This window comes from Chamaea fasciata, unplaced genomic scaffold (genome assembly GCF_029207755.1).
Source record: "Chamaea fasciata isolate MVZ Bird 193981 ecotype frontalis unplaced genomic scaffold, bChaFas1.0.hap1 SCAF_3, whole genome shotgun sequence".
Taxonomy (NCBI): domain Eukaryota; kingdom Metazoa; phylum Chordata; class Aves; order Passeriformes; family Sylviidae; genus Chamaea; species Chamaea fasciata.
The window spans coordinates 73,798,289-73,812,937 of record NW_027094088.1 but is presented as its reverse complement, the minus strand read 5'-3'; the positions used below and the strand labels follow the sequence as shown (position 1 = coordinate 73,812,937).

At 40.8% G+C, this 14,649-nt stretch overlaps 1 protein-coding gene across 3 annotated transcripts in view; it reads right to left on the bottom strand.

Moving 5' to 3' along the window:
* Positions 1-14,026, bottom strand: part of FBXL4 (F-box and leucine rich repeat protein 4) — a 63,015-nt gene extending 48,989 nt beyond the window's left edge. For 2 of the 3 annotated variants that reach the window (XM_066179515.1, XM_066179518.1), the window contains exons 1-4: positions 13,965-14,016; positions 13,303-13,387; positions 7,479-7,645; positions 6,294-6,883 (exon numbers count right to left, since the gene is read on the bottom strand). In XM_066179515.1, the coding sequence (XP_066035612.1) occupies positions 6,294-6,802 (509 nt within the window). In that variant the 5' untranslated portion in view covers positions 6,803-6,883; positions 7,479-7,645; positions 13,303-13,387; positions 13,965-14,016. Of the gene's footprint in view, positions 1-6,293; positions 6,884-7,478; positions 7,646-13,302; positions 13,388-13,964 lie in introns of all 3 variants that reach the window. The other variant, XM_066179516.1, reaches the window with a different exon arrangement.
* Positions 14,027-14,649: the final 623 nt, after the last annotated feature.

Genomic DNA, 14,649 nt, shown 5'->3' with positions numbered 1-14,649 from the left:
TCACTTCAAAATCTTTCACAATAAAGGCATTTTTACAGTCAGTCCTGGTTTGAGGATATGTATCAAAATCAGTTTCCCTAACAAGGCTGTCTGCATCTGTTTCAAGATTACAATGCTCAATAAACTATTTAACCCAAAACAAAGAGAAACCGAATCCCAATAAATACCTTTAAAGAAGTCAAAGGATTTCTGCCTGCCCCACAACTCAAGTTAATTAGGTAGCTCTCAAAAAATCAAGTAGAATCAAATGAATCTGGGTAGTACATTGTTTGTCCTCCAGTCTTGCAGATATATAGTAACAGCTGATCAAAGATGTCACAATGAGAAAGCTTTGATGAGGTTTCATCAGCAATGTGCTAGAAATCCTCAGTCTTTCCAGCAAGGGGTGCCAAGCAAAGCCTGAGTAAGAGTCAGCAACATCTGTATTATTTTCTCTAGTGACTGAAGAAAAGGAGGACATTAAGTGAGTTTCTCCGTTCAGTCATTCACTCATGGACTCAGTTTTCCCATTAAATATCTCTCTGTCTCATGAAGACAGACAGGAACTCAGTTTTCTCTGATACTAAACACTCCATACACCTATGTAGTAAAAAATAACAGTAATAAAAAAATTCCCATTCCTCTTCCTTCCCCATGAAGGAAAATACAGTCTTGTGATTTCTAGGCTGAGAATCATACTTGTAGGGTCCGTGTCAAACGATAGCATATATTTAAAGCTTGCCTCATTTTTTGTTGACCTAATGCTGTTGGAAAGGTTTTTAATGGTTAAGATGATTCCTGAGCAGACCTAGTTACTTCTGAAGAAATGTAAGTAATAAGACAGAGTCTTTGGAAAAGGGGCTTCTAGGAAAAGTAATCAGATTTCTCTCCAGCAATACAAGATTAAACTTTGCTTGCAATTGTTGAGGTTTCTTGTATTGTCAAATCGAGATAGGTGTAGAAAGTAAAGCACTACAAGCAATCCAATAAATGCCTTGCCTCAAGAAACTAATAGCTGAGTTAAAAGCCAACAGAAGGGAGAGTTCCAGATAGAACAACAAGGAGAATATAAGGAATCTCAGAGAATATAACCACACCTTTGATGAAAATACAACTTCTGCAACAATTATAATCACATGCTGCTCTTAGCCAAGCAACTGCACAGCAAAAATCTGTAGATTACCTACAAGAAAACATCTGCCTGCAAAGATGCCAGGGATGCTTCAGCAGAGTAGTTAAAACTAACCTGTAAAGTGTACCCCTGACCTCAGCAGTGAGTTCATAAACACAAAAGGCAGTGAAGACTGGGAAGATCATGAGCACAGTTTAAGAATCATCCAGATTAAGCAGAGTTCACAGAAGTCTAATTATTACAGGAAAATACAAAGCAAATTTTCATTTCTACCAAGAGTTCAATTCTGAAATACCAGAGACAGCAGACAGGACTCCAAGAATGCTCAGGGCAATTAAAATAGCAAAAGGTACTTCAAGAAACTGCTCTGTCTACATGAGCTTTTTAGGAGATTCTCAAAAATGACTGTATTCCATGAACCCAGAATTCATTTTGCTATGACAGGCATCTGAACAAGGAAAAGCTATTTGCCTGAAGATGTCAGAACAAGTTTTAAGTAAGGATGCAAATGCCTAGAACTTGTGTGTTACACATAGGTGATATACAGGCCCGAAGGTTCCTTATCACACCCTAATGTGTTGATGGTATCAGCAGTGTTTTGGGTGCTTTCATCTGAGATTCTCAAGGAATAAAAGGTAGAGTGACAGAACCATCTGAATGCCACTCTCTACAAGAAAAAATTCATTATATTTTACATTCAGTACACTGCCTTTCTGGTTTCACTCCCCTTTTTTAAAAAAAGGGGTAGGGGTGGCAGGGGGGAGGAGGTGGAGGTTCCATCAGATATTTTGATCACTGTCCAGGCTGCTTAAATACAATAAATTTCCCATTAGAAGGAGAGGGAGCCTTTTATATTGTCCATCTTCATTAGCCTACTCCTCCGGTTTGTAGCAGCTTCTGCCTCTACAGGCTTTAAGACTTCCAGAAACAGGAAGAAACTTAGCATGCAGCAAATGCAGTTAAGCTTGGAAATACTGAGCCATGCTCAATTTTCTAGCAAAATTCTAAATGACATGAAATTAAACAAATTAAATAGAAATAAACAACAGGAATACACAAGGCAGAATGGAAGTAGTCCCAGACAAATGATCACAGTATCTCATCTGTGCCAAAAAACCCAGTAAGTGTCAGACCTTATCTGTAGAAAACAAGAAAAAATTAATCACAAGATAATCTCTAATTACTGAAGAAGCAATCACTGCATAGCAGGAAGGACATATGCTATGAAATATCACCCCAAGTACAGCCACAGATTCCAGACTAGTTAGGACTGTCTGATTTTGAGCTTTTGCAAAAGCACATGAATATACAGTATCACTGTTTCATGATACAAAAACAAGTCAAATTAAATTTAAAAAGACCACAACAGGAGAATAGGGGCTGATATTTTTTTCATACTCCGAACTCAAAAACCAAAGTAATTTTTATAGAAAGGAAAAAGTTGAAAAACTTCTGAAAAAATATTTTTGACTTGATAACTCCCATTTAAACAAAGACTAACAACAACTAACTATTAAGAATATCAAAAGGGCTGACACTGAAGAAGTCACTAGGTAACCATCACGAATAAGCCTTCTAGGTATAAAAGGAGGAAAAAGAACAGGAAAAGAACCATTTTTTCTTACCACAGAAGCTAGCTATATCTTCCCCATCAATCTAATACACTATGAAAAACAAAGAAAACTCTCTTGATTGGGTTCACCTCAACACTGCATTTGTCCCCACCACATGTGTGTTGAGCTCTGCCTCTTCCACTGGCTGAAGCTTGGTGACAAACACAGAATGTGCACTACAGTACAAAGTCCCAGGGGCACACTAGTGTAATAATCCTAACACAAAAATAGGGATTGATTTCTTCACCACATAAAAACTGGGATTTTATGCTACATTTCCCTAATCTTGGACTATTAATTTTTTTCTTGGGGTTTCTGCAGTCAGGTAATTCACGTAACAAAAGTGCACATGGAATGCTAGTACAATTTAAGGATTTACCTACACTTCTCACCAGTCAAGGTATGAGACACACAAATGAAAAGCATAAAAGGTTTCCATGTGTTAGAACAGCAGTTTCTCTGACATTTATGATTTTTAAAAATTGTTTTATGTGGAGAAAAGTGATGTAATGCCTTCTGTGTTTAAAGCAGCACAAGATATGAGAGGACAGAGAATCCTCCAGTTGCTGGATGCTGGTTAAACCATAATGAGAAAAACTTCAAACTAATTGTCATGTTCAAAGCAGGAGGATTACTTAAAAACAATTACATACCCACTGAGAAGTAAATGTTTATTCCCATTCCATGAAGATCTGACCCCACTTCTAAAGGCACTGAATAAAGCTCACCAGAGACAGCAGCATCCAAAGCTGCAATAGGAATACTCAGTGCACCAGCAACAAAGCAACGTGACCAAAGACCATTTTCTGAACACCTGCATGAGTTGTTCTTTCATGCAACTGAAGCATAAAGTGAGTAATACATTGACCAAGTATGTGGGTGTTAGCCATTGTTTAACAAAAATATATAAAATTCCCTTCAGTAAGAACTGTGATACACTAGCTCCTCACAAGGACTCTTGTAGACTAGAAGTTTTTGTACACAGCAAAGTTTTGAATGAGCTGATGGTTTAAATACTAACCAAAAAGAAAAAATATTACCTAGTTGGAGCAGTATAATCCACTAAACATAACACTTAAGCTTAAGTCCGAACAGATTTTTTCCTCTCTCTAGTTTTGACTTCACTGATAGTTCGGCCTTCTTTGAATATCAAAAGTAGGAACTGGTAAAAAAGAACTTTCCTAATGACCTGCCCTTTCTAGACTGGTGTTCAGATACAGCATCAGCTGATAAAACAAAGCAGCACTGAAAGGTTTCATTGGTAATAAACCAAGTATCAAAATAGTCAGAAGAGGAAAATAAGGTTCTGAGCGCCTTTTGAGTAAGTAGGTCATGGCCTTTTTTAACAGAAGAAAACAGCATGGCAGTGCTTCAAGACCAAAACATCAGTTAAACAAGGAATCACCTGAGATTACAGCAGCATTCCATCTTCAAAAAAAAGAATTCTTAGCTGATATCTCAGAGAATTTTTGGAAGTAAAAACAAGAGACCAAGAACAGAAGCAGAAAAGAGAATGCACTCTTGCAACTCTTCAGATTCTCCTCATAAAGCTGAGCAAATGAACAGAGAAAAAAACATTGTGTCCCTCATGCAGAGAAAGTGCTCCTTCATCTTCCCTTCAAGACACCATACATAAGTCATCTGCCTCCTTTAAAGAGACAAAACAAATGTGCAGCTCCAAACAGGCAAGTCCTGTTGAGGACAGGCAAGCAAAGAGAAAAAACACTCCCCTAGCATGCAGACTAACAATAGTGAAGAGGGAGCATGGACAACTCCTTTCACAGATGCCTGAGACAACCTTTTTCCAGCCAGAAATCTTAACCTATGCAGGCAGGATGAGGTATTCTTGCCTACCAATTAAAAAGCAAGATGCTACAGAAACTTCACCTTTTATTATGAAGAAGGGCATCTGAGCTCTCACTCTGACCATGCCTCAAGAGAAGTCATAAAGCACATACCCTGAAGTTTTATATTAGTATTTTCAATTCCATCTCCTTTTAGCTCACTGTACAATTTTTTTTTTTTGGTGTACCTAATTAAACAGGTCCTTCAGTTAAATATTTTTGAGCTTTCCTCCATTCTGTGCTCCACCATAAAGAAATAAAATCTACATCATAAAATAAAAAAGTAAAATAGAAGTTCACGGAGTAATTGCCCAGAAGTCATTTCATATTAGGCTCTGAATCTGAAAGTCTTAAAGCTGCCCTCACCACATAAGATTCTGCAAGTAAGTCCTGTATTACAGTGCCAAAAGCACTGATACTTCTAAAGTTAGGTGGCCTATTATTATTACTTTGACCTATAACTGTTCCTTGATTTCAGATGTTTACTTTAGAGCTATACAACATATTCCCACCAGACCTGTAAAACAAGCAACTGCACTTAACCACAGTAGATTACAGAATCACACAAAATGCATTAACTGGGAGTTTTGAATATAAACCCTGACACCTGATTTTCCAAGGGTTTTTGAATGAACATCAATGGCCTGGTATAAGGAACCAAGGGATAATAAGTTAGACCCAAAAATACACTTTTTAGCAGCATCTGTAAAAGGCAAGTCAGTAAAAAATCACCCAACATCCACGCTAGCACTGCTTGTACCACCAAAGTGTGTATATCATTGCAATATAGGATTTGTTGGCATACCAGTCTTTACAGGACACATTTTAAGTATTTCTTCTATCAGCTCTCCCTTCCTTTATATCTTTGGCATCATTTATATCTCTTTTTGATATGGAATACTTCAGTTGCATATACTGATGGCTTTTCTCAATGTTTTTCCCCACTACGTGCTTTGACCTGTTCACTTTCTCCTTCCATTCCTATTTCCTCACCTCCTCACTAACAGCTTCTCACCTCACACACAGTGCACTTCTTTACTATCTTACCATTCCCCAGGTTACTACAGCCCTGATCCTGCAACTGGAATTTCATCAAGACTTCCTAATGTAAGGAAAACCAACAGGATCAAATCTGCTTCTTTTAGCTGAAGTGAGTGTAAAAACAAGTGCAGCTCACACCCTTTGACCAAACCAAAAATAAAGATCAGACAAATGGCATCACCTTTTGTCTGACTGTTCTGTGCTTCTGGATTCAGCTTCATTTCCATATGAATAGTTGCAGAGCCTGATTGTACTATACCTGCAATCTAAAGCATGCAAAGAAGAAAGAGTCCATGGCTATTTGAAGCAGGATAATACAGCAGCCATGAATCCTCAACCTCTCTTACACAATTTCCTCTTCCTAATGGAGGAAGAGCTCCTACCATTTCAAAAGTAGTGTTTTATACAGACATAGTAATTTTTGCCCATAAAAATTCCAATACGAAAACTACGCTTACACAAATTAAATTTGGTATTAGGAGATGTATTAATTCCTACAAAATGTCTGTATCTCTGAAACTGCTATCAAAACAAGTTGCCACAGTTTTAAAAACATGAAGAAGTAAAGAAAGTTTTAGTGAGTCAGATACAAAACGGTTAAGTAGTAGGAAGTAAAGTTCACTAAAAAGCCCTATTTGTAGCATTTAACATTTTACAGGAAAGCATAAAGAAGAAAAAAATTACCTTACTTCAGCTGGTGGATTTTGTGAGTAAGGATTTGCAGAGCATGCCAAAATCCTGACTACAGCTCCAGGATGATAGGTTTCCAGAATGTGCACTGCAGTGGGATAAACTGGTTCTTCAAAAGCAAGTTCCACATAGTCTTGGCTACAGAAGGTGGATGGTGTCCTCGTGAAAGGCAGCCGAGCGCTCGGGCAACGATCCCACCAGGTCCCGTAAGTTCGAAAGACAGCAGTCTGGGTGAAGTCACCAGAGCTAGGGTACACGTTGGGAATGCCCGCCAAATTCCACATGGTGTATGACATGCTGTTTTCACTGCCATAGTGAGAGCTGAAATCCAACACTTCTTTGGCATACTGAACTATTTCAACGTTGATAGGTAAGGCGCGGGTGTTCGATTCAATCGCCCTCCGACTGTTCATTTCTCCTCTCGTCGCTGTCCTAGCCCGGCGCCGAAGGCACATGTAGTAAAACATGCTCAGAACTGTTAACATGGGAAACACTGGTGGCATCTAGATAGGACTTAGGAAGATGCAAAAAGTCAGGAGTCCTTTATGAGTTGCATTAACTGCCTGTGGTGTTTTGAAAAAGAGCTGATAAAACAGAATGAATAAACATGGTGAGCAAATACAGCTTTCCTAGAAAGCAAACTGTGTTGTTTTGAATATCGTCTTAAACAAAGTACTACTACTAAAAGATTAATAAATCATTGTATTTTATTGTAAGACAATTGTTTAGTAGGAAGCTATTAAGTGTGGCTTCCTATTTACTTTTTACCTTACTTCCTTTTTTTTTTGTTTGTTTAAAAACAGAGAAGACTATGAAGAAACATTAGCCAAAACCAGCCCTCAAGCAACAAAAAAATCAGTGGTCAAAATAAGCACTATCTTTAGGGATTTATTACAAGAAAAAAGAATTGCACTGACTCAGGGAAATGAATTCAAATATGAAATGAAATTTGGCCCATCCTGTAAACAATTGAGAAAGCGTATCTGAAGATACACACCTTCCCACTGTGAAGATACAGCGTCTTAAAACCATTGTGAATGGTTTTACTTTCTTAAAAAAACAGTGTACCTGGTTTTAAGAGTGAAAAGAACGAGCTTTTCAGGTGTTAATCTAAACTTAACCCACTGCTTCTCCTGTCAGAGCACTAATCTGAAATAGTCACAAAAATACCGCCTTTACCATTGGAAGTTGTCCATGACACATCAACAACACAAGGGCCACCAGCCTCCTGAAGGATACTCAGAATTCACTAGCAACATCATCTTCCTTTAAACCATGCAACAAATGAGGTCTTCAAAAGAGTCCTGGCATCAGAAGCAGAAGCCCTCATAGAAAGCATTTTAATTCTGGCAAGAGAAAATACTTTCATTAAAGTAACAATTCAGTTAAACACAAAATGTACTAGTTCTACACACTTAAAAAACCAAACACAAAATATACTATTAATTAAGGATACCAATGTGTTTCACACCGCCTACACCAACACAAGTAAAACAATCAAATAAACAGGTTTAACAACTAGAAAAAGCTAAATGAAAGGTAAGTTACTTTACTAAAGTTTTCTGTTTACAAGAGTGCAGAAACATTTATAGCTGAATGTTCTCTACAGGACACAGGAAGGCTGTATCATATTCCCTACTAATAAAGATCCTCTTACATATGCTTGTCCCATATTGAGCAGCTGCTCCATACCTGCGTGATGTAAACTGTGAGTTTTACCAACACACAACAAAATGTGCAGTGTATTCTCCCATTTCTGCTGGCACTACACAACACACTCAGGCTATGAATTCACATCCTCCAGCACCACAAACTGTTTCTCACAAAGTGACCTTCTCATTAACTTGTCCATCAGCTTCACTAAGAGAGAATAAGGAGTAATGCCTGTAACCCGTTAGAGGCCATAACAGGGATGACTAAGCATGTCTCAAAATAGAATAAATGTTTCTTCAGCAGCCTGTGCTGGAGTTGTCGCGTAGTTTACCACAGGATACACACTGTGGTGATCTCTAAACCAACAGACGTGACCCTTCTGTTGCAGAAGAGACCTCAAGTAACAGCTAACACGATGTTTCGCACTGCCAGGCAGACAAACCATGTATCTAATGTTTGCAGTGGGTACAAGTGAGACCCTACTATAGTGGTTTTGGAAGCATAAGTTTAAAGTAGAGTAAATAATTAAACTAACTGAAACTTTTTAAAGTCTCTACACAGATCCACACTGTTTTTTGGGTCAGTTGCTTGTTCCCAAACTTATAAACGCACAGAGTTGCACAAACAGCTCTCTTTCACATGAACATTTCCAGCCAGAAGGGACCTGTGGTAACAGATAAGGACAGGCTGCACTATTTGTCCATTTGACTCATGACAGAAAGAAAGTTTACTAATGAAATGTTCAATTCTCACTTTCTTGCCTCTTCTGTTATTGGCTTTTTGCTTAGTTCCACATGTTGATGTAGCTGTCAACAACACGAACTACTCCTGATACTCAGTGCAGAAGGGAATGCATCAGACAATACACTGGATTTATTTCAAGCTCCCCTGGAATGCCAACAATCAATGTCACATTTTCCCCAAACAGTCTGAGCGACCTTTCAGAAAATACATTGGGGTAAAAAAAAGAAAAAAAAAGAAAAAAAAAAAAAAGAAAGAAAAAAAAAAAAAAAAAAAAAAAAAGAAAAAAAAAAAAAGTAGCACAACCCTGAATTTCTCCTCCTTAAAAAATAAAAAAACTTGAAAACTGTTATTTTATTTTTTCAAAGCAGAGATGCTTTGATGTAAGATGTAAGTAAAGATTACAAATACATTCTCCTTATGGATTTTTCTCCTCTTAAAAAGAAAGATCTATTTAAAGAATATGCCAACAGACATTAAACTTCAACAAACATTCTTCTACCAAGCCCTAGAATCATAGCTAGATCAGCATATACAACACCTTCTAACTCAAAATTTTACTGATCATCATGATTTGAAGGCGGCTCCATGGAAATTATGGCTTTACAGATCTCAATTTTAAGCATTATTCAGCTGTGGTACTTCAAGATTAGGTGGGAATCACTTTATCTTACATACACAACCTACAGAACTTCACATCTGCACTACAAACTCCAGGCTCCCTCTGGCCACAGCCTGCAGCTCTTGTGGTGCTGCTGTAAAACCCAGCTGTGCTCCTTATCTAAGCTTGCCAAAGCGCAGAAAAACCATCCAACAGTTCAGAGCTGGACATCAGCTAGCTGGCCAGTTTAAGCCAGGTCAAACAGAGGAAATAACCTGAAATCACGCTGCACATTTTCCACTTGCCATAATGTTAACTTGGGTCATTCTCCGTCTAGCAACTTGATGATTTCATAAAACCTGTAAAATTTTGAAATCCTTGACACTGACAGAACTTTGTCCTTTTTGGCTGGCATTGGTCAACAGGGACCAAAGTAAGTAAGTAAGAACAGAAAGCTTTCCTGGAAACTCATTAGTCTAAATAGAAGTGGAGGCAAATTAGTTTTAAAGAGTTAAGAACAATATCAGATATAGTAGTTTATAATAAGTAAGACAAAACAATTATAAAAGAAGGATTAAATAACTGTTAGGACTACAATACAAATAGGAATTCTTCTTCTGGCATTTTAAAAGAAGCATCAAGAATTGTGTGGAGTTAAAGGACAAATGAAAAATTGCTTCAGGGGCTAAAGGATAGTAAGCTAGTGAAAGAATTACATTAAATACAGATACAGTTTTTTTCAGGAACTACCAGAAGTCAAGCTGATTTCTAATTAAAAGGATTGAACTTTGCAAAATAAGATAAAAATGCAGACTCAGACCTATGCAAAGCATCAAGATAAACAGCTCTGGAGCTCATGTACATGCAAAGTTTATGGGGAAAGCTCCCCCCTCCCTCAAATTGCTTGATTATTTTACAGAGATCCACTTAGGCCCATGCAACTACGCCTTCTGATCTCTGGCTGGGTCTTTGGCCTATTGTATATTAATTTTTTTTTTTTTTTGTACAGGCATAATTATGCCAAACTAAAGCCCAATAAAGGTTTCTTGTAAGTGTGTCTTTTTATCCTCCTCCCAAGCAGCATCAGAAAGAAATATCTTTCGTTTCTTTTATATCATAAGGGTTTTGTTTGTTTGTTTGTTTGTTTTTTTCAGTCAATTCCATTAAATGGACTGAAACAGTGCTATTAAATACCAGAACCTTCAGCGGCCACCAGAGACTAGCATGGAAGGTGCCAACAATTTGGTTAGGAACAAAAAACAATATGCTATGAACACACAATGCCATTGTGAGCTGCTGTCCTATGCCTATGTGCCCATTTTGCACTTTGAGGCTGGATCCAATTCCCAGCCACCGTCTGGGTCTGCACCAGCCCTGTCCTCCTGTCTCGTGCACCGTGGAGCCCGTCCCTCTCTGCTCCAAAGGCGCCTTTCCAGGCGCCTGGGGAGCCAGGTGTGTCCTGAGGCTTGCCCAGCCAGACATGAAACAATCTTGCAAGCACAAGTAGTTTTCAGTCTGTTCTTCTCCCCAAACCATCCCGTGTCAGCGCTGGCTTGAGGGGGGAACAAGACTGCACAGGCCCGAAGTCACGCCAGCTCAAAGGGCTACAAAAATGCTATCTCTGCTTTTACAAGACTGACAGGCCTCCAGAAAACCACTTTGGACTAGACCTGGAATCAAACTTTTTAAAGAGATATTTTCTTTCAAAATACAATAAGGTCCATCACATTATTTACAATATCTTCCACTCAGAAAATTATTTAATTGAAAACAACTTCAATCATATGGGCAAACCCCTTTTTCTAATCTGAATAACTCCTCTTCATGCTATATATACAGAAAGGCTTTTAAGACTGTAATTCACTATTTCTTTCAAGCACAGCAAACCTTGATAAAGTAAAATGTCTTACAGCTTCTGTAGACTTCATGGGAAAAGGCACTAATTAAGTTAAAGCATTCAAAAGCACTAGATCTCTTCAGTCTATTTTGCCTCTTTTTACAGTGAGTTTTTGTGTACCAATCTATTTTCCAGCTTTGAAGCAACCCATCCAATTAATGATTACTGTACTTGAAAAAAACAGCATGAAGCTGAGTCAGGGCAGGCTTAGGCTGGGTATGAGGAAAAGGTTTTTCACCAAGAGGATGGCTGGGCACTGGAGCAGGCTCTCCAGGGAAGTGGTGACAGCACCAATCCTGTCCAAGTTCAAGAAGCATTTGGACAATGCTCTCAGGCACACACTGTGATTGTTGGAGCATCCTGTACAGGGCCAGAAGTTGGACTCGATGATCCTGATGGATCCCTTCCAACTCAGGATATTCTATGATTCTACCTCTTCATTTTGGTCAGTTTGGCAAATGCAACTCCTCAATAACAACAATTTTATCCCACACAAGCAGAAACAGGACAGTTATTCACCAACCAGACTGCTGACAAAAGGTGGGAAGTACACAGAAAAATACTTGAGATTTCAAGGGGCTGTGAAATGAAGGATGTGTGTGAAAACATAACAAGTAACAGCTACTAGATTTAGGAAAAAAAAATAAATATGGCACATTTCATCCCTGAGCCATCCCTGGAAAAGCACATGATAGGCAAGAGTTCGTACTATTTCAAGAGAAGCAAATGTTGTACATGCAAGTCATGCATACACCAGGTTTGATTTTTAAAGCCAGTGAAGTAATAATTCCTGTTTACACTAGCTTTGCTAATCTCACATTTGGGAGCAGTTTTCTTTCATTTGACTATAAAAGAAACAGCAACACTGACAAATTACAAAGAATGTATAAATGACAAAAACAATGGATTGTATGATCTCTGAAGAAAGATTAATGCAATTTAATATGTGTGTCTTAGATAAAAGACAGAAAATAGGAAATTTCTTAATTATCTTTGTATACTAATGCACACAGGGAATACTGGATCCTTATATTACAGTCTAAAACAGTACTTTTACCACAGGTTAGCATCTCCTGCTGTTAATTACCTATATTACACCAACATCTACACTCAACTTGTTGAAACTAGAAGCTATTATTAATTAAAAATTAATAAGCTCTTACAGTATATGTTAAACTCGGGGCCCATTTGCTGTGTTTCTTCCCACAATATATTCTGGAACTAAAATGAGCCATTTTACATTTTTACATTTCTAACTTATAATTTCACTTTTTGAAAAAAATTTAAATATATGACAATTTTATCTATCTAAAATCTTGTGTTGCCTTCATGAGCACCAAAACATGCAAAATCCAAGAATTTCAGATTACTTCACTGACTCCATTTCTGCTAGGACCAGACTCATCATGTGGTTTAGCACTGAGATACAATGTAGACAGAAGTTCCTCCAGCACCTATAACACATTCAAAGTGGCCACCCTGTCTTAAGGAGGCAGCTTTCCCAGATAACAGAAACTGTTTCTCAACACGAGTAAATCATCAGCTAACCCTTTCTATTAACAGCCTAAAGTTACCTGCATTATACCACTTCCTTCTGACCGACTACCCTTCCAGCCGTGGAGAAACTCTCCTCTTCACGTCAAAAAAAAAAAAAAATTAAATTCTCCACACTACTTTTAGAAAGGAATTTGTGTGCATTTATCTTATTTGTCTTTTCACTTTTCTCTTGAGATATCATACTGCCTCTCCATGCAGGCACACTCTGTATAGCATTTACTTGCCGGTCAGCTGCTTCTTCACTGCACGGATCACAGCTATTAGGCCGTGCACTTGTCATCTCCCACTGTCACAGACTTACTGACTCAATTGGGTTGGAAAAAGCCTCTGAGATCATCAAGTTCAACCCACGACCTAAAACCACCAACGTCATCTAGACCACGGCACAAAGTGCCATGTTTCCTTAAACACCTCCAAGGACAGTGACCCCATCACCTCCCTGGGCAGCCCATTCCAGTGTCCAGTCACCCTTTCTGCGAAGAAATTCTTCCTCATGGCCAACCCAAATCTCCCCTGGCACAGCTTAAGACTGTGTTCTCTCATCCTAATCGTACCCGTTTACATCCAATCGATGTCCATTTGTCAGCCTGCACTGGTAGCAAATAACAATCCACAAGTGAAGCACCACAAAGTACACACCTAAAAAATAAAATGAAATAGTATCGCTAGTTCAGCTCCTATCCTGCTTCCTGCTGTGTTGTGATCGGGCAACTGGGTGAAGCCGTGTAAGTGTCTGACACCGCAGGGACCGAGGAGCGGCGGAGGACCCGCAGGGGCGAGGAGCACAATCCGTGCCAGCCCTGCCCGCTTTGTCTGGTCCCAGCACCGTTCCTCCCGTCCTCCCTGCTCCATCCCAACCCTACCCCTTTCCCGCTCCTTGGGCACTCGCGCTCTCTACCGAAAGGGATAGCTCCCTTCCCCAGGGGGGCAGTTCCCATCCCCGGGGCGCAGCTCCCGCCGAGGCCCAGGGACAGTGGCGGGCAGATGCGGGCGGGACTACCCGGTGCTGCCACTGCCTTCCGCGTCCCCTCCCCGACAGCAGCACCGGCCCGGCCCGGCCCGGCCCGGCCCCGCCAGCCTCCCCTGGGCGGGCGGACGGGCGGGGAGCGCACACCCGCGGCCGCCCGCACCCGCCGCGCAGGGCCGGCCCCGCACCGGGGCTGCAGCAGGGCCCGGCGCTGCGGCCCCCGCGCCGCCACCGCCGCCGCCAGCCTACCCCGTCCGGAGGGCGGAGCCGCCCGGGCCGCCGGAGCCGCCGCCGCGTCGGGCGCCGCCGGAAGCACCGCGCACGGAGGGCGGCGGGGGCGGGAACCGGGGGAAGCGGCGCGGCGGGGGCGGGGCCGCCGGCTGCGCCTGCCCGAGCCCCGGCGCGGGGCGGGCACGCGCCGCCCCGGCGGGCAGCGGGCGCCGACGGTTTGTGCGGGATAGGAGGATCCTGGAATTGTGAGGGTTGGAAGGGCCCTTACAGATCATCTAGCCCCAGCCTCACTGCTATGGGTAAGGACCCATAGCACTAGACCAGGTTGCTCAAAGCTCCATGCGACCTGGCCTTGAACAATGCCAGGGATCGGGCATCCGCAGTTTCTCGGCAACCTGTTCCAGTGTCTCACCGTCCTCAGAGTTAAGAAGTTGTTCCTAATGTCCAACATAAAATTCCCCTCTTTCGGTTTGTACCCTTTACTCCGTGTCCTATCATAACAATGACAGATGCAGAGTCTCTCCAGCTTCCCTGTCGGCCCCTTCAGATGCTGGAAGGTTGCTGTGAGGTCTCCACAAAACCAATTCTTCTCCAGGCTGAACAACCCCAGCTTGTCCAGCATTCGTAGGGGAGACGCTCTAGGCTGGACTTGCTTCAAAACTTTCGTGTCCTCCTCACGCTGGGGACACCATAACTGTACAGA